The sequence below is a fragment of the Ammospiza caudacuta genome, chromosome 9, assembly GCF_027887145.1.
Source record: "Ammospiza caudacuta isolate bAmmCau1 chromosome 9, bAmmCau1.pri, whole genome shotgun sequence".
Lineage (NCBI taxonomy): Eukaryota > Metazoa > Chordata > Aves > Passeriformes > Passerellidae > Ammospiza > Ammospiza caudacuta.
In genome coordinates, this window is record NC_080601.1 from 24,935,082 (window position 1) to 24,959,447 (window position 24,366).

Below are 24,366 nucleotides of genomic sequence, written 5' to 3' on the forward strand. Positions count from 1 at the left end.
AGCCACACTCAGAGCACTGCAGACGAGCCCTCTGACATTATCCGAGTGCAGCTGGAGGCATCTATTCTGGCCTTGAAAATGCCTCTTTCTTGGCAGAGCTCTGTGTTTATTATAATGCTGTCTGTAATGTGCAAAAGTACATTTCTGTTTTAACTTCCTTCTTTATGTACTAAAGAGTGTGGTTTTAATTAAGGATTTCAGATTGAAACATTTCCGGTTTTATGTGTTGTTTTTTTGGTTGGGGTTTTGGGTGTTCTTTTTTTTTTTTTTTTTTAAGACAGTTTTCAGTTAAAATGTTTCAGAGTTTTGAAAAATACCAGATGCCCAGCTCACAAAGTGTGCGAAGAGCCATAGTTACTCCCTCTTGCTCCAAGGGAAGTCAGCTGCTCCCTGGCTGAGTGGGAGCAGCCAGGGATGGGCGATGGCGAGAGCGGGGTCAGCGGGCAGGGGAGGATGCTCCGGCACCGGTACAGGGGATTCTAACATCACACCATGCCTGCAGCCCCTTGCACCATAGGAAACACTGGCTCAGACCCAAAAAACACAGCACCTAATTCTTGTGGGTTCTGGGCTTGCTTCCCAATAGCAAGAGGAGCTGGCCAGATCCCTGTATAGCAGCAGAGCATTCCTGCTGCAGCACTCGGCACTGAGGGACATGCCCCTGCCATCCCCGGCCACCAGCTGCAGTCCCCGCCCATAGAAAAGGCAGTCAAACTTGTAAAGTAAACTGATTGTTTTCCTGCACATCAGCTGCCTAAAAGGAATAATATAAACAAGCCAGATTTTAACTCTCCTGGTAGTAGAAGAGCTCAAAACCATCTTATAAAGGCATCCCAAATTTTTGAAAACAGCAGGCATGTTATGTTAAAACCAGGTTTCTTGAGCCAGTCCCATGATTTTTGTGAGTTTGACTCATGATTTTTGAATGTTGGGGTTTGGCAACACTCAAGTCCTCAGTTTGAATTTGTTCCCGATGTGGTAGTTCAGGCTCCTCGCATGACTGATCAATGTCACTCTGCTCTGGAGCAGCCAGATCTGGGGGGTGGGAGGCAAAGGGCTTGGTACAGGGCTCTGCTCCTTTTGTGGCTCCAGGGATGCTGTGGGGTGAGTCTGCGTGCGTGAGGCTCTTCTGAATCAAGCTGTGTGTCTGCCATGTGACAGCAGCTTAGGCAGGAAAAAATGGAGTATGGGAGCTGCTGAAGGGAATTGGTGAGCTAGATGCACAGCCTACCTGGGCTAAGCATTTTACTGAGATTAAATGAACATGTTAAAAGCATGCTTTGTACCTGTGCATCTTTCATCCCTGTTTAGCCATGCAGCATCTGCACAGGGTGTTGCTCAGCCTGTGCTGCCCAGCTTGGTTTTTGCGGGGAAGTGCTGAGAGCATCTACCCTCTTGCTGCAGTTAGTGCTTCAGGTGCTGCTAGAAAAAGTATTTATAAAGAAAACCTCTGCTTTGCAACTGTGGCAGATTGAAAGAAAAGCGTGGATGCATTTTGCCTGAGCAGCAAATGATGCATGGGGTTGTGTGGGTTCCCCTCATGGCTGTTGTCATCTGCCCTACAGCTGGCAGGAGGTGAGTGTGGGGACAGGGATGGTGCAGTATTGCCTTCTCACTCTGCCTTGTGTTACAACTTCCAGCTGAACCAGAGAGCCATAGCCAGAGAGTTATGGCATTATCTTCTGTGTACCTCTGTGGTGTGGGCTGCACAGGGTTTCCCGTGTCTGAGAGGTCAGACTCTGTCACAGGGGGTCACAGGAGGTCCCCCTCCATGGGGCTAGGGAGCAGCCCTGTGCAAGGATAAAGTCACCTCTCCTGGCAGCACAGAAAGGGCTCATGTTTGCACCTGAAGCCACCTTTAAACTCAATAAATCACCATTCTCCCATCCGTGGGTAGTGCTCTGCAGCTGCCCAGGTACCCCTGCCTCAGCACTCCCCATCCCAATGGGATTCACAGCCCTGTCCTCCCTGTGAGTGGCCAGGGAGGGCGTTTGGTCCTCCCATCAGCTGTCCCTGTCCATCTCTAGCTGCCTGCCATTTGGGAGCTTGCTGGGAGCTTGAGGAGCTGACCACTTCTTACCTATTTGGGAATGCTTTTAAATTGTTCCAGAAACTGCAGTTTGTTGATAAATCACAGTGATTGCAGAGAAGTGTTTTAACTAAACCATGTAAAAGAAGGAATAAGCTGCAGCGCAGCACTGCCAGCTGTCATTGGCTTTAGAAACACACATCATAGATTTTGTTGCTTTTCAGACAGCTGCGCTTATAGCTGTTCTTATAGCCATATAAAACAGTCGTTCTGTCAGCAAAGGTCTGGCAGTGGGGCTGGGTTATGTCTGCAGCCGTGTTCCTGAGCCTGGCAGGGCTGCTGCTCCACGTGCACAGGTAAAGCCTGGAGGGAGGCACCTCTGTGGCAATGGGGTAATCTGTCCCCAGAGTCACAGCCTTGCACAGGGTAAAGAGCAGAACACTGGGCTGTGCCCACCACCTGTGCAGGAGATGGTGCTGACAGGGCTTGTCTCCAGCACCCCTGTCTAGGAATGGGTAGTTCTCACACTGAAATGGGTTTTGGAGGGTTTTACCCCAAGCCTGCTGTTGCTGCTCAGGAGTCTGGCTAACTGCAGGTTCACAATCCAAAGTTGTTCTAGCAGCATTCATAGATCAGAGCCTGTCTGCTGTGCTCCATCCTATTTGGACTTTGGAGGTAAAGCTGAGAGTCACAAAGACTGGAATTAGATTTTTAAAATTTCCTCAAGAGCAGGAAGATAGTGCTATCAAATTTGAAGCTTTTCACAGGATCAATATATAGCTTTTGATAAAAACTCATCCTCTGCTCCTTTTCCTATGTAAAAGACCAGCTTTAAATGCCTGGACAAAATAATATTTGAATACTTTCTGCTCATTTTATTTGCATTCCTTTATCCAAAATGGAATGACTCAAGCAAACTGCTGACCTGACTCACTGCTGCACACCCTGTTTCCCAGCAGCCTGTTGTGCAAGCAGTGTCAGGAAGATGGAATTGCCATGCAGGCTGTCACTGTCTCTTGACAGGACAAGCTGCCCCCCACAGGGGACCCAAAAACTCCCAGTGCAGGCACTGCTGAGCACTGAGGATGATGAGGAGCTGTATCCAGGTTTTTCCTGGAGCAATTTCCACAGCTCAAATCCAGTGATCTGGGGTGGCCAAGAAGATGTGGAAGAGCAGGTGATGCTCACAGTCTTATTTTCCCTTGCTCTGTTCTTCTGCTCCACTCAAGCATGTAGCACTCTCCCTGCTCACCTCCATTTCCCTCTGAAACTTTAGAAGATGCTGGATTCATCCCGATCCAAAAGGGAAAATACCTTAAGTTATGCGGCAGGAGAAAACAGCTTTCTTAGCTGTAACATGACCCTGGTTTTTTCCCAGACACCAGACTAGAACAGAGGGTTTGGAAATTGCCCCTCTGGCCATTATCTGAGCTTTACAGCACTTGGAGATTGAACCCAGATCCCACATCTCTTCTGAAGCTCCATGTCAATTTACACTTGTTCCTAGAAACCATTACTGTCCTGTGAGCTCTTTACCACGCGAGGATTGAAAACAGAGCTATTCTGCTCATTTGAGCTCTCTTTTTTTGCACGAAGGCAGAGCTCAGGGCTCATTCCTTTTTCTCACCATCTGAGGATTAAGCCCAATCCTGACTGTTATCCAACCTCGGTACCATTTACACACTGAACCCAATGCCTATGGCTTTTATCTGAGCCCTTAGAGCATTTGGAAACAGGCCATGCCCCTTGTCTGGTATCAAAAGAATTATATTAATTTGGGATTCATTCCACAAAATGAGGCTGTCAGCCAGACTCCTTAGCAATTGGATATTGAACCCAGACCTCGTGGTTGTCTTCCAAGTTATATGCCAGCTGGGAACACAGCCCACAATCCATGGCTGCTGGCCAAGCTCCTTATTGGCGAGAGATTGACACCAAGCCCCCAGACTGCTATTTCTGTGCGGCAGAGTTAAGGACTAAACCTTGCTCACGTGGTCGGCATAATCACCTCTGCGCTGGCAGTGAAATGAAAAATCTAGTTAAAGACTTGAATGAATATTAAGGGTCAATGTTCAGCTGCTGAAAGACCAGGGATGATGACAATTCCCTTGGAAAAAGGCCCCCTTGATACTCCAGAGGGAATAGCCCCAGATCCCCCATCTGTCCTCCAGCTGGATATAAAATCCAGGTTCTCATTAACACAGTGCACAGCCTTTCTTTGCTGGCTGGCAGTATTAAAGCCAGTTTCTCCAACTTTCAGGTATTCTTCAGATGAGATTAAACTAGATCCCTTTTCTATAGCACCATTAGGCTCTGCCAAAGCACTTCTTGTCACTCAGAACAGACCTCCAATGTTGCACATTGCCTTGGAGCAGCAGGAAAGCCTGGCAGGTCAAGGAGAGCAAGGGACAGCTCTGAAAACCTCAGTCCTCTTTGGAGGGCATTAGGAGCCTAACCAGGTTGAGAGATCATTTCAGGTGAAATGTGTATCTGAGGCAAGCAAATTTTTCCCTCCAGCCAGCAATTTTGCCCAGGAATTCTTCAGCATCTTTATACAGTGTGGTTTTACTGCATGGCAAAATGCTTCAGAAAACCGAATTAAAACCAAACAACTTCCCAGCTGGGATGGTCATCATTAGAATGCAGTTTGCAGCAACTGTGTGGGTTTCTGGGTAGCCTTGAAATCTCTAAAATTCTCATTAAGCAACAGCTTTGAAGGAATGCCTTAGCATGCAGCTACAGCAGGAAAATCTTCCCATGATCCAGTGCAATGTTACATGCACATGGACAGTGTGGGGTGCTGCTTTGCCTCTGAACTTGCAGCGATGGTGAAGGCTGATCTTTGGAGCTCTAACTGTGCAGACTGTGGATGGGGGGGTTCTGGTCACCTTGTCTGACACCCTTTTGTGACTGGGGATGAAATCCTTTGGAAGATTTCAAGCCAGTGTTGCAGACCTGTCCCATGGGTCTGGAGTTACTCTAATTGTCTGTTGCATATCTTCTGATTCATATTTATTTGCTAAGAAAACATCAAGTCCTTGCTACACACAAGTGATTTTATGAGGATTTTTGTTGCAAGAGAGACAGAGCAAATGGGATTCAGATGACCATGGTGCAAATTTGTTAGTAAATAAATTTTCCATGTACCCACTTGTTTTTTTGTAAGTGGGAATATCTTTATTTTTCCATTCATTGCTCTGACCAGCCGTCTTACTCATCTCTAGTCTGAACAGCCTGTACTGCCCTTTCTGCCCCCTCCTGTAAAGTCCTCCTTGGCTTCTCTTCGCCAGGTCCTTCCCAGTGCCATCACTCTGCTGTCTCCTCCGGGGTGCTCAGGGACAGGGAATGCTGCTGGCTTCAGTACTGGCACAGAAGCTGTGTGCAGGGATGCTCCAGGCTTGCCCAGAATTTGTGGAGAAGGCAGAGTTGAGCAATATCTGTGACTAGTTGAAATCATTATTTCTAGAGCTACTTTTCTTTGCTCTATCCCCAGAAGGATTCATCTGTTGTGCACTGGATTGGTCTCTCAGCTAAGCTGTGGGTTTGGGAATTGTGCTGTGAGCTGCCCACCCCATGCTCAGCTCTCGTCTCACCCTCCTTGGTGCTTGCATACTCTGTACATGCAAGAGATCGATGTGGTGAATGGTGGAGATAGAGGGGAACAGGCTCTTCTTTCCCATCCTTCTGGTTGCCTTCCCAGAGTTATAAAAGCCCCTGGCACACTGTGGGTGCCATGTCCTGCCACCCCTCAGCCCACAGACTGATCCGAGCTTCCGTCTCAGCACATGAATTTCCACTCTTCATGCTAAACTCTGCCAAAGCAAAATTCCTGAAGCAGAATAAAAAATGTGGAAGGCTTTCAAACCCAGAGATTCTTGAACTATCCCTCTTACCAAACAGTGGTCAATACTGTGCTCCTCATAAAGGCTCGAGTATAATGTTTAATTCAGTAACTACAACTGGAAAGTCTTTCCAATTATTTTAAACTGCCAGAGATATTTTAATGTGCCTCAGATTTTGTGTTGGCATGCTACAGAGTTAAGTGCCATCCATCTTTCAGAGAACATTAAAATTTAGCCTTGTATAAAAAGAAGAATAATGGGAAAGAATCCCAAAGGACGTACTTGTCCCTTGAACCCCACCATCATTTGTGGTTTCACAGACACCTTCTGCATTTTGAAATTGTTTGTCTCTCTCTATGCAGGGTTTGAGATCAATACAAGCAGTTAAAAGCTTCAATTTCTGTGCAGAGCTTCATCTGAGGGCAGGACTGGGAGCAGATCTTCACTGGTGGCCACCCAGCCATGCATTGTCAGGCTGTATTCACTCCCTAGATGAGTTGAAGCCTCTGCAACCAATGATGTAAAAGTTTGAGAAATCACAAATACCTTCTGATTTAATTTTTGTGCCAGGCCCAAGTGGCCTCTGTCTCTGACTATTGGCTGCTGTTTGTCCCAAACCCACCAAGGCACCCACCCCAGTGAGACCCCCCCCCAGCACTGCTTGCTGCTGGGTGTGAGGGGATGGAACTTGGGGCTCTGCTGCCTCGAGCAGCCTCACTCCAACTACATGAGCGTTATGAAGGGAAGAAGATGACTCTCAGCATCCTTGCACGTTTCTTTTTCTTTTTTTTTGTTATTCCTTCTTGCTGAGCTGAAGTAGCACATGAATGCTGAGCATGTGCATCTCTGCACTGGGCAGAGGGGGAGAAGGAGCAAGGAGAACATCTTATAAATCTAGTTCTGCTCTATTAAGATTCATTCTGCTACGACAATGGCTTTTTCTATTGAAGTGCTTTGTGAAAGCCTTGCCTAATGATCTGTTAGCTGGGGAAAGGTTAAATTCCTGTATGATTTTCTTTGTTTGATGAACAAAAAACAGTGCAATTATCCAGAATTCAAAGTGAGTTTTAGCCAGCTGTTAATAATACTGTGATTCCTCATGTTCTCATTACTCAAAAGTAATGTTGCCGTCCCTAGTCATGGCAGTAAAATATTTATAGCATTTTCTTATGGCCTTATTTGTACATGTGGAGGACTGGACATCACTCAAATTCTTATAAATAGGCTTCTTTTTGTGCTTTAGCCATCCATAGAATAATTTGGTTTGAAAAAGACCTCTAAGATCATTCAGTCCAGCCATTATCCTAATGCTGCCAACTCCATCACTAAGCTATGTCCCTAAGTGCCATACCTACACATCTTTTAATATCTCCAGGGGTAGCGATTCAACCACTTCCCTGGACAGGCTGTTCCCATGCTTGATAACGCTTTCAGTGAAGAAATTTTTTCTTGTATCCAATCCAAATGTCCCTTGGCACAACTTGAGGCTCTTTCCTCTTGTCCTATCCCTTGTTGCTTGGGAGAAGAAGCCAACCCCCACCTGCTACAAGCTCCTCTCAGGTAGTTCGTGGAGTGATAAGGTCTCCCCTGTGCCTCCTTTCCTCCAGGCTGGATACCCCCACCTCCTTCATATGCTCCTTACAAGAGTTGTGCTCCAGACCTTTCACCATCTTCTTTGTCTCACTCTGGACATGCTCTAGCATCTCAACATCTTTCTTAGAGTGAGGGGCCCAAAAGTGAGCACAGCACTCAAGGTGCAGCATCACCAGTGCTGCGTGCAAGGGGACAGTCACTGCCCTGGTCCTGCTGGCCACACTTACTGCTGATACAAGCCAGGATGCCCCTGGCCTCCTTGGCCACTTAAGCACGCTGCTGTCATTCACTGCATGACAGTATTGTCATCTAACTGCAGCCGTCTGCAATGAAAGTGTCCAGTTTTTAAGGCAATCATTTCAGAGGTGAGAGACATCCCTTTAACCACTAATGGTTAGCAAGCTTGTGCAAACTGATCATCAAAACTCTGCCAGGGTCACTGCACTGGTGCTTCCAAGTTTGCACTATCCCAAGACAGTTGCCAAGAATGAAGGAGGAAAGTGGATTCAGTACCTGCTAGTCTTGATATCAAGAGTGGCCATTTTAACAATCTGGTGTGATGCAGAGATGGGGTTTTTAGTACTTTTCTGCTCTTTGTAGCTTCAGTGCAGATTGTAGGTCCATCTGTCCTGGGAGAGCACTGGAAACGTGCAGGACCGAACCCCAGACATCTGTGTGTTTCTCCTAGCTCACTCCCCTGATTGCTGAGGTTTCCAGCTTGGAAAGTCGTGGCAGAACACGAAACACACGTGGCATCTCTGAGTCCAGGCACATGGAAACAAAATAAGTGTCATGGGGAAAATATAATTTCACAGTGGCAGGCCCTGTGTTGGGATAAACAGACGTCTTGTTTCCTCTCATGGATGCATGGAAAATCAATTCCCAGTCTTCTGCAGTGTCTCCTAAACGTGAATCAAATTTGCTTTTGTAGTACAGTTGTTTTCTGCCAGTGAAAAGGTTTCATTTCCAGCAGGGGAACTGCAGGTAACACCTTTTTTGCTATCCTGTTTTGTCATTTGGGTGTCTATCTTCTCCTCCTTATAGGAATCTCATTTCAAATGCAGCTTTTTGCCTGGGGGTCTGAAGTAAATCAGTAATAAGTAACTGTATCTGTCTCTAATTCACTAAACATCCAGAGAAACAGCTAATGTGCCTGAACCACTGGGATGAATACATTAGATTAATCTAATTCAGCTACTTTTCACTCAGACAACCAGTAGCATTTTGAAAAAGGTTGTGGAAGGGAGTGAGAATTTCTCTTCCACACTTTTGCATTCTTCTTCTTCTTTCCATAACTTTCCTGTGTTGCATTAAATGTTAGCTATTCAGTTGGCTTATTTCCTGGGCCCTCCTTAAAACTTAACTTTAAAAGATAAGTTTATTCTTCTCAGAGCTGGATCTGCATTCACCGAGACTTTCAGCGACCAGGAAAGGCAACAGAATAAACACAGACCTACAGAGAACAAACAGCTTATTCCACCTGGAGCAAGCAGCTCCCTCTTATTACTCTTCCACTTGCACATCAGGTGGGCAGCATGGCTACAGGAAATCTTGGGGCATCACTGCTGGGCTTAGAGCAATTCCCTGAGTGTGTGCTGGCCTTCCCTGTAGCCCCTTCATCTCCCTTGGCAAAGGTGGCGGATGCTATCACCATGGTGCATGGCAAGACTGATGTATCCTCTGCTCCTTTATGCCCCACTTTTTTTGGAAATGTGCAAATCGACCCAGAGCAGGCTGCCTACAAGGGTAGCAGGCTGCTACCCTTCACTGCAACAACAAATTACTGGAAGCTGACCTAGGTGTGAGTATTTCTCACTGCAGTCCAGCCTAGATAAGGGCTCCCTCAGTTTCTGGAGAGAATTCCATGTGCAATCCTTTGTGAACAAAGCCTCAGACCCATCAAATTGTAAGGCCTAAATGGATGCTTTGCTGCCCGCCAGTCCTGCTCTCCTATCAGTAGATTGCTTCAGTGTGATTTGTTCTTGGCACACTCCTGTGGTTGTTGATCATCTCCTTATATTTTTTAAGTGCTGACAAGCAACTTGGTTATTTGTCCAAGTGTTTTTCTGGGACCTGAAGCCAGCCTGCCTACTCCGTAATTCCCAAGCGTCTCCTTCCCCCCTTATGAAAGGGGAGCTATGGTCTGCCCTCCCTGGCCCCCTGGAACCTCCCTATCCCTGGTGGCTCTTCACAGTTAAGTGGTTGCATCTCCAAGGCTGCTTCAGGAAGCTTGCTGAGTGTCCTGGGATGCAGTTCAACAGGCAGGGATGATTGAAAACACCACAGTTATCTAATTGCTCTCTAACCAAATCTCACTGTCACATGAGTTTGTGTCCTGCTAACACTGGCATTAGCTTCATCAGCAATTTGATTGTTGAGTTTTTAGAGAAGTTTTCATAAAGAAAAAGGGCATTAAGTGTTTTTTCTCTCTGCCCTGTGATAATGTTGCACCTCCCTAAATAGTGAGTCAGTTCTTTCTGGCAGCAGGGTTTGGCCAGGCTGTCACTAGGCAGGGAGCCTAGGCAGCAAAGACCAGGCTGCTGTGGGGTGCAGGAGAGATGGCAGCTTTAGGGTGGTAACTTCCTCATCCTCTCCCCAGACATTGCAAGGATCTGCTCTGAAAGAGATGCAAGGCAGAGTAAGCACAGGAAAGGACAAACTTTCCTTGCCAAGAGCAGATGAAAAGCGATGCTATAAAGCCACTTGTCTCTGGTAACATGGCCCCAGCTCTGACACAGAGGTGGAGGGCATCCAAGTTTCCTGCTGGAAGGAGATGAACCCACAACTGGAATCCTATCTGGGTTTCAAAGGTCAGGTGCCTTTCTGTGGTTACAGATGTCGTGAGGATGGCATTTGACCCTGGCTCATCCTACATAGAAGGCAAGGTATGATGGACAGCAGGATCATTTGAACCCCTCTGGAACTAGCTTTCCTTTGAATTACAAACTGTTTTTTGTTTCTTCCCAGCCAGGTCTCTAGACAAACTCTATAACTTTGCTGACTGCTCTGGCCTTCACCTGATCTTTGCACTGAATGCTTTGCGCCGAAATCCCAACAACTCCTGGAACAGCTCCAATGCCCTCAGCCTGCTGAAGTACAGTGCCAGCAAGAAGTACAACATCTCCTGGGAGCTGGGCAATGGTGAGTGTGGGAACAGGAGAGCCAGGGGAATGGAGCTTTCTGTAGCAGAAAGATGCTCAGTTTTGGAAGAGGATACTTGTAGCTCCCAGGATGCTTTACCAGTGTATTTTCAGAGGGATTTAAAGGCTCCTGCTGTGAGGCAGCACCACCTCTAAGACTTTGTGTGAGTGAGTCTCTTAACTGGACTTTCTCTCAGCTGGTATTAAGCGCATGAAATGTTTCTGTCCTGGCTGCTGGGCCCAGCTGGTCCTGGGGGGCCAGGTCATCTACTGCAGGGACTTGTAGGGTGGCTACAGTGCCAGGGGAAGTGGGCAACCCTATGGGGACGGGAGCATGACACCAAGGTACAGCTCATTCACCCAGCACACAGCAAAAGGAGCACAGGAGAGCAGGCAGTGGCTGTTGTCCACTCCTCAAAGGCTCCTTCTGTTGCTCTGCAGAGCTGCCTGCATCCTCTGTGGAGGTCAAGCTGTGTGACAGGGTGAGCTGTGTGTCTCTCTGGAAGCGCAGAGGAGGAAGCAGAGCTGACAAGTTTTGCTTGTCCATTTGTGTTTTCTCAGAGCCCAATAACTATCGGACCCTGATGGGCCGCTCAGTGAATGGCAGCCAGCTGGGCAGGGACTACACCCAGCTGAGAAGCCTGCTGCAGCTCATCCGCACCTACTCCAGAGCACACCTCTATGGGCCCAACATTGGAAGGCCCAGGAAGAACGTCGTTGCTTTCCTGGAAGGGTAAGTGCTGTTGGGTTGATCAAAAGGGGCTGAGAAACCCCTCCTGAGACCAATGTCCTTGGCAGCAGGAAGGCTTGCTCCTTGGCTTCCCAATGTCCAACAGCCTCCAGGACAGTGAGGCTCTATGTGGCTGAGCCACCACAGTACCGGAGGCTTTGGAGCACAGTCACGTGTACAGCTAAAATTCTGCAGAGAAGCCTGGTGGGATCTTGGGATGGACTGATTTACACTCTCCCAAGCATTTCCAGCATTTCCCAGTTATAGGCAGAAAGAGGTGCCCACTTTGTTGGGATGCTAAGATAGTGCAGTGGTGTGGATGCTGGCTGCTGCAAGCCCAAGAGCTGCAGGTTGAGGATGTGGGTCCTGGCAGCACTTACCAATGTGCACATTATTATTTCTGAATCCTCCTGGACAAATTGCTTTGCTCTTCCCATTTGGTGATTTCTTCTCCCTGCACTTTCTCCATCTGTGCAGAGGAAGAACCTGTTGCAACTTTCTTCACTGGCCAAGCTCTCTACTCCCTCCTGGGGGATTGGCATGTCTCTAGTTTGGGAAAGTCAGAAGTGGAGAAGGAATGGTGGCAGAGAGGGACTCAGACACTTGGAGGTGACATTGGACAGCTACAGGAATCAGGGAGGTGTGGGAGCCTGCTGGCAGCAGGAGTTGGGTCTGTGTGGCTCGAAGACCATGCAGCAGAAGGGAAATTCCCTGCAGGACCGTAAACAGAAACTCCAGTGCAGAAGGCTGGGCAGGGGGAGGTGTGGAAGGGACTCTGCTGGGAGCAAAGCTGGGTCTAGCATTCATTAACATCTGCAGGAATGATCTGGCAGAAACAATAAACAGCACACTGATGCAGTCCCCAGCGAGGCGGGGAGGGAGCCAGGGCCAGATTCTCAGCTCTGCTGCAGCAGCACAAAGAGACCATAAGGCTGGTCGAACCAGCTGCCACGCCACATCCCTCCCACTGACGAGAGAGGGGGAACAGCCCTGTGCCCACACCTTGGCCGTGCCAGGCCAGAGCAGCGCCCACGGAGCCCCACGCCCGGTACCGCGCCCGAGCAGCGCACGGAGAGCTACAAAATGCTGTAGTAGCCTTGATCAGCAGGAAATCTATTAGCGCCAGGAGGAGCAAGCTGAGTAAGGAAAACAATGGGGATGAGAGCCAAGAAGCTATTAGAGAAAGGGAAGTCCTACTGCTGTGTTTGCCCTTCGTGCGCCGCAGCCGGGTCCCAGGGAAGAGGGGTCGGAAGAGCCAAGTCTCACAGCCAGGGTGGTCCAGCAGCTGAATGTGGCTGGGCTGTGCTTTGACTGACGGCAGCCCTGGGAGCAGGGCTGTAGTGGAGATACATTATCTCCACAGTCTGGTAAGATAATGGCAGACACCCCATCTCAAATGAAAGGGAAGATATGTAAGACCTGCAGCCCTGGTGATGGCAAAGTGGGGCTCTTCATAAAACCTCCCAGCTGGTGTGGAAAGGTTCTGATGAGCATGCCTGCTCTCCAAACTATATGCTCTTTTCTCTGCTACCTTCCCTGCCTTCCAGGATGACTCTGTTCCATGGGTGCTCAAAGAGTTTTGCCTCTCCCATGGAGAAACCTTGTGTCCTGCACTCCAAATCCTGGTGTCTGCAGCTCACAGCAAGCAGCACACGCCTGCATGGTGTTACAGCCTGAAGAGTCCTCTGGAAGAAGAACTGTTGGTCTTTCCACATAAAGACCCCATTGTTACCAGGCAAGGTGTAAAGAGGAGGAACAAGTCTGATTACACAAAGACAAAGGGCTAAACACCCATTTGCAGTATTGGGACATGGAGTTGCAAAAGGATAAACTTACAAACCCCAGTGCCTCAGCTCTTTGACAGCGTGAGCTGTATTCCCAGTAGCTCCCCAAGGTCTCTTCAATATGCGGGTTAGTGCTACTGAGAGCTCTGTCTCCTGCAGCAGCATCCAGAACTGGTCTGCAGGATGTGGCTTAGCATGTGCCTGGTGCTGTCACAGCCAGGACGTGCCTCTCAGGGTCCTGAATGAGCCACACACAGTCAGCAAGCAGGAGAGAGGAGAGGGAATTTAGGAAGGTTCTCTCAAAGGCAAATCTGCCACCTGCCTTGCTATACCACCATGAGTGATCTGTGTGGTGCTTACAGTAGGTTGAAGGCTCCTGAGTGAAGTGTGTGCAGCTCATAGTCCTGATGATGTGAAACTTGTAGTTTTTCTCTTCTTTTAAAAAAATTGTGATGAACAGCAGAAGTCAACCATGTAGGAGGAGATATGTCAAGTGGAAGATGATGCATCAAGAGTTAACTAAGGCTAGAGGGGTGAGATGACACCCCTGATGTGAAGATGGAATGCGTGGATTTGTCTGCCAGGCAAGCATTGCTGTGTTACACAAAGTGAGGAAGTGAGTTTTGGTAGGGGAAGTAATGGAACTGAGCTGAAATGGGACAGGAGACCTCAGACAAGCCCAGGGAGTGTTCTCCAGCAGTAGAAGCTGGCATTAGATGTTCTCCAGGGAAAGCCTCTGGAGATACCTGAGGTCCCAAAACACCCAGAGAAAAGTGTCACTGTGAAGTGTTAACTAGAATAACATTTTCCTGTTCCATGCTCTGTGTTCCAAAGGTTTTAGTCTTTTTTTTAGCTGTTATCTCAAGCAATCAAACTAAACTTATTTTTGTGCTTAAATTTTGTCCTGAAATAATGGCAGTGTGAACATGAGTTGGGCATTTGCATTTGCTGAACACCTCCAGGGCTCTTCTGACTAAATCCTTTTGCCTGTCCTTTAGAACAGGCTGGGACTGAACCCCTCCTGAGGTGCCACCTTTCTCTGGGGTCTGCTACAATAATTGACAATTTGAGCACCCAAAAATTTGCAGCATATAGGAGGGTGTGCATGCTGCCCACTGCAGAGGCTGTCCTTAGACAGGTGACACCAAGCTGTGCTGGGTGACAGCTATGCACTTCCCAGTGGTGGAGGTGGGGGGAGAAGAGCTTGAAACACAGAAGCTTGGGCTTTGCACACCCTTCAGTGCTGAGGTATTGTCCCTGAGCAGGGAGCAATGGCTCAGAGCAGCCACAGCCATCCGTGTCACCCTGGGCCGGCAGGTCCTGGAGCCTGGAGCTGATGCTGTAAGGACAGGCTCTGCAGTGGCTGGGCCTACTATGCAGGAGGCTAGAAATGGTGTCTGGTGGATGCACAGGTGCAAGAGAGAATTTCTCCAGACACAACCAACAGTTGAGTTTGATGAGGTGTTAATTAGACCATTCATGCAGCCTGAGCTGTTGCAGAGCACGGCATGTTAGCTACCTACTGTGTCTGCGGGTACAGGAATCCCAGAACTGCTCAGAATTGGCTTGGGGAAAAAATTATGGGATTCTAAGGAATTAACATAGATTTTAACAGCAGATCAGGAATCAGACACAGAGGTTAATGCATGGCTGGATAGCCCATTTGGCGCTGGAAGAGAAGAAACACGAGGAAAAGCGATCAGGAAGGAGAAATGTTAAAACACATTAAAGCTCAGAACATGGTACAAAACTTAGGCTGGCATGTCTGGGTGGATCTGACTCTGAGCTGTCATGACCCATTGCTCCTCAGCGGGTGTAGTCCAGTTTTTGCCACTGGTAACTCACAAGTTTCAGTGTGTTACCTCCACCACGGCAGGAGCTGCAGCAATGCCAGCAGGGTAAGGGCTGGCAGGTACTTTTGCCCATGCTAGACTGGCCGTTGATGGTCTGTGGCCAGTTTAGGTCCTGAGACTGCTGAGTCACCAGAGAAGTGAAAATCTTTCTTGTCTGGAGCTGCACTTTTTCCCTATTCCTCATCTCACAGATCTCAAATTCACCAGATCTTGTGACTCCTTGGCTTTTCTCTGCCCTCTTTCCAGCCTCCTTAGCCCCTTTTCCTGCTGCAGTCACCATTGTGCATCTACCCTCTGGTCACAGGGACACAGGACCTCCAGCCAGGTGACAGAAGTAGGTGACAAGGCTCCCAGTTTTCAGTCTTCCCCTTGTAAGGCACAAAAATTCCTCATCCTTCATCCTTTTACTGCCTCCTGCTCCTGGTTTGTAAATCCTGTGGAGACTTAACCACCCATCTGGTTCCCTGTGTCTCCTTTTGGTAATGTCATTCCACAGTGGTCCGACAGGAGCCCACAAAGCTGAGGAAGCACTTTTTTCAGTGGTGGTTAAGCTGCGGATATGCCAGGACTGGGAGGGGGCATGTCTCAGTTATTTGTGGGCAGCCAAGTAGGGGTCAGGTTAATACTTGACTCAGTTTTCAGCCCTGCTCCTTTCACCCACAAATCAACCCCAAGCCAAGGTTTCTAATGCTTATCTGGTAAAGAGAATTGTTAGCTTAAAGTTCATGAAATGGCAAAATGGGGTTCCACCAAAGCAAAATCAAAGTGCGAAAAATGGGAGAGACTTGGTAGTGTTTTCATGATAACTGCCCTTGCCTGATGTCTCTGCCATCATGAGGATGAAGAGGGCTGTGCCTGTGTGTGCAGGACAGCACTCCTCAGCCAGTTCAGGCATTGGTATTTATCCCAGCAGCAGCCAAAGACAGTGTATGGACAGAGCTTGTTTGTTTAAATTCAAGTAAGAACGAGAAATAAGGAACTGGAGTAGGTGGTATCTGGCAAAGGCAAGGACTCTGGATGAATTTTAGGAATGAATGTAGGCATTTTTCCCGTCTTCCTGCTGAGAAGGACTCATGCCATATTTGACACAAGGGACTTGTAAACACTGGATTTTTAGAAGTTGCTTTGGCTGTTTGACTTTCTTTTTAAAAAAAAGTATATCCTTGCTGTACTGTGTTACAAAAGCTACCACAAGGCTGGTGGCACAGACTGTACCAGGACACTCAATGGATCCAGAGCAAGATTTTTGTGCAAAAATTAAAGCCACAAGACAAGGAACTTTAAATTAATGGTACAAAGGGAGGGGGAGGTCACTGCAGTGTGAACTCAAGCTCTGGTAGCACTGAACTTATGAGTGACTCAATTCATAAATACGTTGAAATGAGGTGTGAAGGATGTGATGACTCATTTTGCAGTTGGTTGTATAGCAGGGTCAAGAAACTGAGATATAAGCAAAAGATTTAGCTACTGCTCTTGTAGGAGGAAAGAGTTAATATAGTTGTTGCTTCTGAAACTTAATTTGATTTCTGGAATGCCAGAATCACTGTCACCTGTATAGGAAGAACAAAATGGATAAGAAGACACAGATGAGATTACAGCACTGTGCAAGTACACATTGTACCTTCATTCTGATTACTATCTACAATCTTTGTCATTTCATCTCAGAAAAGATGTAATAGAACCAGGAGGTTACAGAGAGAAGCTGAGGATGTGCACAGTGTGTTATTTCTTCACATGAGAAGAGATTAAACCAGCCATGCCTCCAGCTCAGAAGGGAGACAGCTCAGAGGGAGTGTTACTGAGGCCCAGGAGCCGGTGAATGGGGTGGTTTGTTCAAGGTGCAGAAATTAGCTTGGAAGGAAGCTTTTTAAAGAAGGAGGAAGGTTATTCACATGGTTCACAGTGGCATTGTGTAAGTAATGGTCACAGGGTGCTGTGGAGGCTAGAGGGAGGTGAGTCCCTGTCTCCCAACTCCTTGAGCTCCCCCCAAGGACAAAGAGCTCTCTTTGCTGGGAGGCTTGTGCAGCCCTACCGCAGATCAGGCTGGCTGAGGGAAGGTGATGCTGAGCAGACATCAGAGAATACAACATATCAGCAGATTTATACCTAGTTCACACCAGCCTCTGCTCCCCAGAATGAAATTCATGAATATCCACTGCAGGATAAAGACTTTGCAGGACGTAGCATTAGTGGGGTCCAGTACCTCTTCCTCCTGCTGCAGGTATTCAGCTGTTCTGCTGGAACCTCAAGAGGTCAGTAAGTGAAGCCTGGGCCTTAGTGACCCTCACAGCCAGCTGAGACATAAGATGAAGGTGTTTTTACCCATCACTGTTGGCTCAAAGGGCAGAGATCTGCCACCCTGCTCTAGGGACCCACCAGGGCACCACCACAACCACAGGCAGGCCAGTCTTGCTCCTACATTTGGGGCTTGTGCAGGGTAGGGGACTCTGTTTTGTAGTTCTTCACGGAGTAGTAGATGAAATAACCCATGTTTGTAAAGTCCAACACTCAGGGGTCATTCAGATGCTAAACCACTTTAGCAATAACAACTTTTCTCCTTGTGCAGCTGCATTCTTTGTTACAGCATTGGTTTTTTTTTCTTCTTCTTCTTCTTCTTCTTCTTCTTCTTCTTCTTCTTCTTCTTCTTTTAATAATTTAAAGGATGAAAATCTGCAATTACCTGCATGGGAAAGAGATGTCCAAATGTGGATGTATCAGGAATAAGCCTAGGAAGCTCCAGAGGCTGGCAGCTGAACCCAGACACATTCACATGAGAAATAACGTACTTGGAGGATAATTAACCATGGGATCGATTTACTTGAGGTTGCAGTAGGTGCTCCATGACTGACAAGTATTGAATCAAAGCAGGAGATGTGTTGCAGTAATCTGCCAACACTACAGTGAAAGTTGTGGTCCTGGGAGATGTGGCTATGGGAGATGCTCTGGAAGAGGTCAGGTTTGACCCATGGTGTGCCAGTACAGAGTTTGGGTATCAGTACCATCTTGAGGTGTTGCGGCCTTCCTGCTCCTTGCCTCCACAGTTCACACATGGCCTGTGAGGTGAGCCCCACCTTGTTACTACCATTTGTGGGACAGAGCTGTGAACTATTTGAGCCATTGAGCAATGCTGACTTATATTTTTCTCAGTTCTAGCTCAACGCAGGGCCCCACAGGTAGCAATGGTGGCATGGGATGCTGGCAGAGAGGCAGCTGCAAGGGTAAGAAAATGGATATATCACAGAGCAATGGGGTGGGTTTAATTGAAAAGGAACTTAGAGATCATACAGTTCCAACCCCCCTGCTCTGTCCCATAACCACATCTCCAGGACCACAACTTTCACTTTAGTGTTGGCAGATACCTGAAACACATCTCCTGTCCTGATTTAATGGGCAGGGATATCTTTCAGTAGACCAGGTTACCCAGGACCCCATCCAACCTGGCCTTGAACATTTCCAGGGTTGGGGCATATACAGCTTCTTTGGTCAGCCTGCTCCTGTGCCTTATCACCCTCACAGTGAAAAATTTCCTGCTAATATCTGATCTAAACCTACCCCCTGTCACGCAGATGTCCTTATCAAGCTCAGTGACTTTGTCTCATCCTCAGAATCAGGAACTCCCTACCCAAGATTCCTATTCCTCTACATGTCTCTGATGTGCTCTGCTTTCCCACATAGAAATGCTGTCCCAGAAGATTTCAAAGACTTTTCTTGAGGGTTTTAACATGGGCCCAGGTTTCTGATATGTGGAAACCCAGCCAGGGGTATTACATGGGCAGGCATTGGGGCTGCCACCCTTCTGAACTGTGGGGCAGTGCTGCAGCATTTGGGGCTGAGCTTGTCCCACTGCTCCTCTTAGGGAGGGATTTAGTGCAGATGTGCTGCAGGGTCAGTTGGTGCTCCCAGAGAGAGCCTGGTGTGCAGGAGAATGGCAGATTTACCGTGCCAGCCCAGCCCATGTGTGCAGCACATGTGCAGGGTCTGAGCTCTGCGGAAGTGTCTGGCTCACCGTGCCTGCACTGTGGAAATCACACAGCCAGGAAATCCCAACAGGAATTGTGTCACCAGTGGGCATTGTCATTGTATGGATCTTCCCTGGCCTCAAAACCTGTGCATGGAGCAGCGCAGGTGCTAAAGGAATAAAGGGTTTAGTTAAATCCCTGTTACTAAAATGAGATTTGAATACCTGTGCATTACTGCATCTCCACCTCCCTTTCATCTCTTGTTCCTGCAGTACCCCTTGCTGGCTGCTGGGCTGCTCTAGGTTCCCTCTGGAGAGTAGACACCACTGCCCAAGACATCTGGGGTGTTCCAGGAACAACTCCAGCTCTAAAGGCAGGACTAGAACAATTACCAGGAACTTCATCTTGCAAAAACTCTCAACAAAAGGAAAAAGGAAGAAAACAGAAAGAAAGGAAAACAAACATGCAAAAGAAAATTTGAGCTAGATATGTATGTTTTATCATAAGATTTTGATATTAATAAAAGTAACTGATTTGTCTTGGTAACATAGAGGCAGAAGAGGAACACTAAGCAAGCCAGGGCCTTTCTGTCCTGTTTTTGGTCTGCGCTGTGCTGCCTGAGTGATGCCTGTGCCCTGTAACAGTTTCTTGGGAACTTTTTATCAGGAGGCCAAGTAGCTTCCTAGAGATGTGGGAGATGGGGCATATGGATGTCCTGTTTCTGCTGCTCCAGGAGGTTATAATGAGAATTTGCTTTGCTTTTCAGTCCCTGCTCAAAGACCACTGTAGAAGGTGTGTCTTCAACAGGGCTATAGTCCCTATAAAAATGGTAAGAAAAACCAGAGTGTTTCTTCCTTTAAGCTTGGTCTGCTCATGGTTTTGGTCTGTGAGGGGAGAGTGACAAGCTGAGCCTGAAGAGGTGATTCAATAAAGTCCATGCTGGTTTACTTTCAGCCAGAATGTAAAGCATTTGACGTTAGAAAACAAGTTGGACTAATCTTCAAATCCAATTGCAACATATTGATCTTCAAATCCAATACAGATTGTGTTCATAATTTCAGTTTAGAGTTCATTAGTTTACTCTTATAGACTTTGTGCATTGCATTTTATGCAGCAGCCCCTGTACAGAGAATTTAAAACCTGGCAGCTGGGGAATTTGACTCTTTTGGCACATTTCTGCACATTTAGTATATAGCAATATTAGAATAATTTTCTTTTTTCCAGATGACCAGTGTGAGTTGTGGGGAGCTCACACCTCTCCCTATGGCTGCACTAGGGCTGGCCCAGCTGATATTCTCCCCCTGCTCAGCTGGGGAGGAACTGTCCCCAACCATTCCATTGTCACTGATCTTCCAGGCCTGACCCTCAAGAGAGATGTAAAAGCATTTCAGAAAGGCTTTTGCTTCTTTTCCAGAGCCTGGGAGCTGAGCTCTCAGCACTGCTGGGCAGCAGAATTGGAGATGCATCAGTGCTACAGGAGTTTACAGCATGTTATTGTTTTTCCATTTCTAATTGTATCTCTTCCCTCTCTGTCTGCAGGGATTTATTATTGCTGCCTTTGCCAGCTTCCTCTTATGCTCCACAGGGTCCAGCTGCCCTTTTGTCCCAGTCTATAATTGACCATGGTCATTAATTTAAAGTCAGAATGATTTCCGAGCTATATTTAGCCTGAAGCTTGCTGCTCTCATTTCAGACCTGATTAGAGGCTCGTGTGCCAGAAAGCTGCTGCTTGTCCCTGCCATGACAAACAGTCTGATGGTCTCTCCTCTCAAACCTCCCCCTTCCCTGCTCTCAGTCATGGGGCTCTCCTTGGGGTCACTGGACCCAGCACCATTCACCCCTGTGTGGAGCTGGGACAGCTGGGACATTGCTGCTGTGTTCCTGGAATCCTTGTGCATCCAAAGCAGCCCAAGAAAATACAGCATCGTTTCCTTTCTCAGCATATTCATGAGCTCAAGCACATGTCTCCTGTCATGGGTGTGCATTATCACTTCCCAAATGTATCAGCCACGCAGTGCACGTTGCACTCCTGCACAGACAACGTGCCTGTGCACTTGGAGTGTGCCTTTATGTGCTTCCATATCCATGTCCCTAAACATAACAATATAAGAACTTCCTCGTGGGAGCTGCAGTTTTCCAAGGTGCTGTTTGGATTGCTGGGCTGGGGAAGCAGGGAGAGACCCCTGCAGTTGCCAGCTCCTCCTGTGGTGGTTGCATACGGTGCCCAGGATTAGGAATTGCTTGGTTTGGGGGCTGGCAATGTGAGCAGGTGAACCTGTGTAGCCTCAAGTCTGACTCAAACAGGAGCTGTCTGGAACAGGTATATTCTTAGCCAGGGCAGAAGCCATCAGGAGAATAATGCCCATATATCACTGACTTTAACCTGTCCATGGAAGTGCTGTGGTTGGGTGTGGGAACGGAATAAACCCAGAAGTGCACCCAGGTCAGAATCCCACAGTTTGCTAATAGCCAATGCCAAAGAAAGAGATAAAAAAAAGAAAGCACTTAGCAGTGTTAGTCCAGCTTTTCCTCCTTTCCTGAGGAGCTTCCTGAGCAGGAGGTGGCATTTTGCACCCAATAGTTTTGCTGGATTTTATTTCCTTTTTCTTCCATTTCCCAGTCCTTGATTGAATCCAGGCAAAGAGTTCCTCAGATTAAATACATATTGGGGGCTAAAAAGGATCTCCTGTTGAGATGGACATTTAAAACATGTTATTAAATTGCTATTGAGAGTTTTTAAAGTTACAGAACTTAATACATACCTCAAGATCTTGTTCCTGAAACGCTGTTGTGTTTTGAAAGCTCTCCCTACCTGCTCTGAAATGATGCTCAGAGATCTGCTGCCAGTTGGATTTCACTTCTGAGCTGTGCTTGCTACAAGCATTTGGATTAAGCAGAATTTATTCCTTCTATTTAAGGACACAGAGGCTTCATTAGAAAGTATTTGTGGGTACAGTGGCCACCTTTGTTATCTCGTGATGTAGGATGAGCATTGGTTGTTTAGGATTTCCCCTGTGACCACACTGGCCTTATCTGCTTTCTTCCTCTGTTTCCCACAGGTTCATGAAGGTGGCTGGTGGCACAGTGGATGCTGTTACCTGGCAACAGTAGGTATTCACCATTCCTGCTCCTTTCCAACACTCAGTGCAGTGATCACAGATGCTGGGAACAGAGCTGGTGTGCTCTCTGGGTGTCAAGGGGCAGATGTGCTACAGCCACCTCCTCTGCCCTGCTGAATTTGAACCAGTGAAGGAGGTTCTGCCCTTCTTTCTCAAACCTCTCAAACAATTACAGGAGTGGATGTAATAACCTTTACCTCTGCAGCTGAGACACAGGACAAAAATACCACTGCCTGTGTGCCTGGCCGGACAGATTGCTGGAAACAGAGCCCTGACCTGGACTGCTGAGACTCCAGAGGCAGCTGGGAGGACAGGCAGCTCCGGGGGTGGCCTGGGGAGGGACAACAAGGAGGCAAAAGCCACGTGTGACAGATGTATGGGAGTGTCTGAAAGCCCTTTTCCTTTCACCCCAATCACTGTCTCCTCATGCCCACTGGCCTGAATCTAAACTGGTTCATCCAGACAAGGGAGAGGCATCTTAGTCCAATGGTAAACACAGAATGCCCCAGCCCCCAACTCTGCTTTGTAAGGGTGTCCACAGACACACTGCTGTGTCTACATGCAGGTGGAGCCCCAGGACAGATATCACTTAAAAGGGGATGAACATCCAAGAGCCTGGCCCAGCTGAGGCTGAGAGAGATGCTGTTACCTGGTTTTCCCCCTGATCCTGCAAATGCTGCATTTCAGAAGAGCCCACAAAGCTCTGAGCTGTAGCACTGAGTGTTACGAACACCCTATGGAGGGAAAGGTTTTCTTATTTGAGGGAAAATCCAAAAACATCTTTTCTTTCCTCTTATTTCCACCTGCCCCATTTTGCATGCTGTGGCCAGAGGTAGGCTCCCCAGCAGGCTGTGGCTCTGCAGTGGGAGTGTAACACCAGTGCCAAGGTGAGGCACCCTACAAGCACAGCAGTGACCACCAACACTGGTAGCCAAGAGGGTTTGTGGGGCAGGCAGGACTCTCTCCTGCCACAGAAAGGACACATTTCAGAGACAAGTATTCACTGGAGGGAAAAATAAACTATGGTGAGGCCATTCTGTTCTCAGAAAAAGTGGATTTGCTGTCATGCTGGGTTACCCTTCCCATGCAGGACACTGGCCTGAGCATGGAGCCAGACTCTCAGCTCCAAGGTGTGCTTTAGTGTAGTGCCCACAGGTCTTGTTCCCAAGCTGATTCTTCACCATGACCCTTGATGTGGTGCTGGAGCTGCTTTGCTGCAGTGCAGTTGTGGGGTGTGTAAATCCATCCCCTGTAAAGGCCCTTTGGCCCCCTGCTCTGAGGCAGAGCTCAGTGGGGTTTCACACACCAGGTTTTCCTGCAAGCACAGCCATGGTCTCTGTGTCAGTGTAAACCTTGGAGGCTTCTGCAGAAGCAACTGTTGGCATCTTAGAGGGGTTTGTAGCACCAGACATGAGCAGCAACCTGTAGGTCCCATTCCTGGGGCTTGGCTGGTCTCACTCAGTGTGCTTGCCTGGGTGTTCAGCTCCTTGGGTTTCCCTGCCAGGCAGCAGCAGCTTGCTGCAAGGGGGACAGTGGGGTAGCAGAGCAATTGGAGCAGGATTTGTGTTACTTACAGGCTCATGCTGTGCAATGATGATCTATGTCTCATCTGGGAATTTGCTTTTCATGATTACACGATGTGCTGATCGCATTTACTTAGTCCAGGAATTTGCTTTCTGCAACAGGGCTTGATGGCTGGGCCAAGCCCTTGGATGAGTTGAAGGAACAATCTTCCAGGCTTCAGATGTGGAGTTTCATCTGGTGTGCAGGGAATCTGCCTGCATGGCTGCTTTGAAACCGTTTCTCATAGGGTCAGTGTGAAGTGCTTGTCAGCTCTGGTGCTGAAGCAGCAGCTCGTGGCTGGGAGGGCTGGTGCAGCTCCCCACAAGGGTCAGCAGAGCCGAGCTGCTGCCTGCTGACCCATTTCCACTGCAGTGTTCCTGCTTCTCCCCCAGCCAGGGGTTGCAGCTCTGGAGATAGCACTCGTATGTGATTGTGAGGACTGGCAATGGCCGCAGCTCTGAGCTGGGCTTCTGTACTGTTTATGAATAAATGTCAAAACAGTGTCTCATCCCTCTGCTCCAAACAGCAAAACAAAACAAAACAAGTTCCTTTGTATCCAAGAAGAAAATTATTAGCAGGAAACTAAACTGCTGTCTAATTTCAAGTATGAGTATTTTGGTTCCAAACCCTAAAGTTCTCCTGGGATATTGGTTATAAATTTGTCAAATCTGTTATTCCTTTGAAAAGTCTGTGCTCAATCCAGAAGGGGAATTGAGAAGGGAATATAGTGCAAGGAGCCCTGTTCTCTGCGTGA

General features: G+C 47.8%; 1 protein-coding gene across 1 annotated transcript in view; it reads left to right on the plus strand.

Moving 5' to 3' along the window:
• Positions 1-24,366, plus strand: part of HPSE2 (heparanase 2 (inactive)) — a 104,086-nt gene that overhangs the window by 60,586 nt on the left and 19,134 nt on the right. The window contains exons 4-6 of the mRNA XM_058810733.1: positions 10,432-10,605; positions 11,166-11,337; positions 21,990-22,037. Of these exons, the coding sequence (XP_058666716.1) occupies positions 10,432-10,605; positions 11,166-11,337; positions 21,990-22,037 (394 nt within the window). The remainder of the gene's footprint in view (positions 1-10,431; positions 10,606-11,165; positions 11,338-21,989; positions 22,038-24,366) is intronic.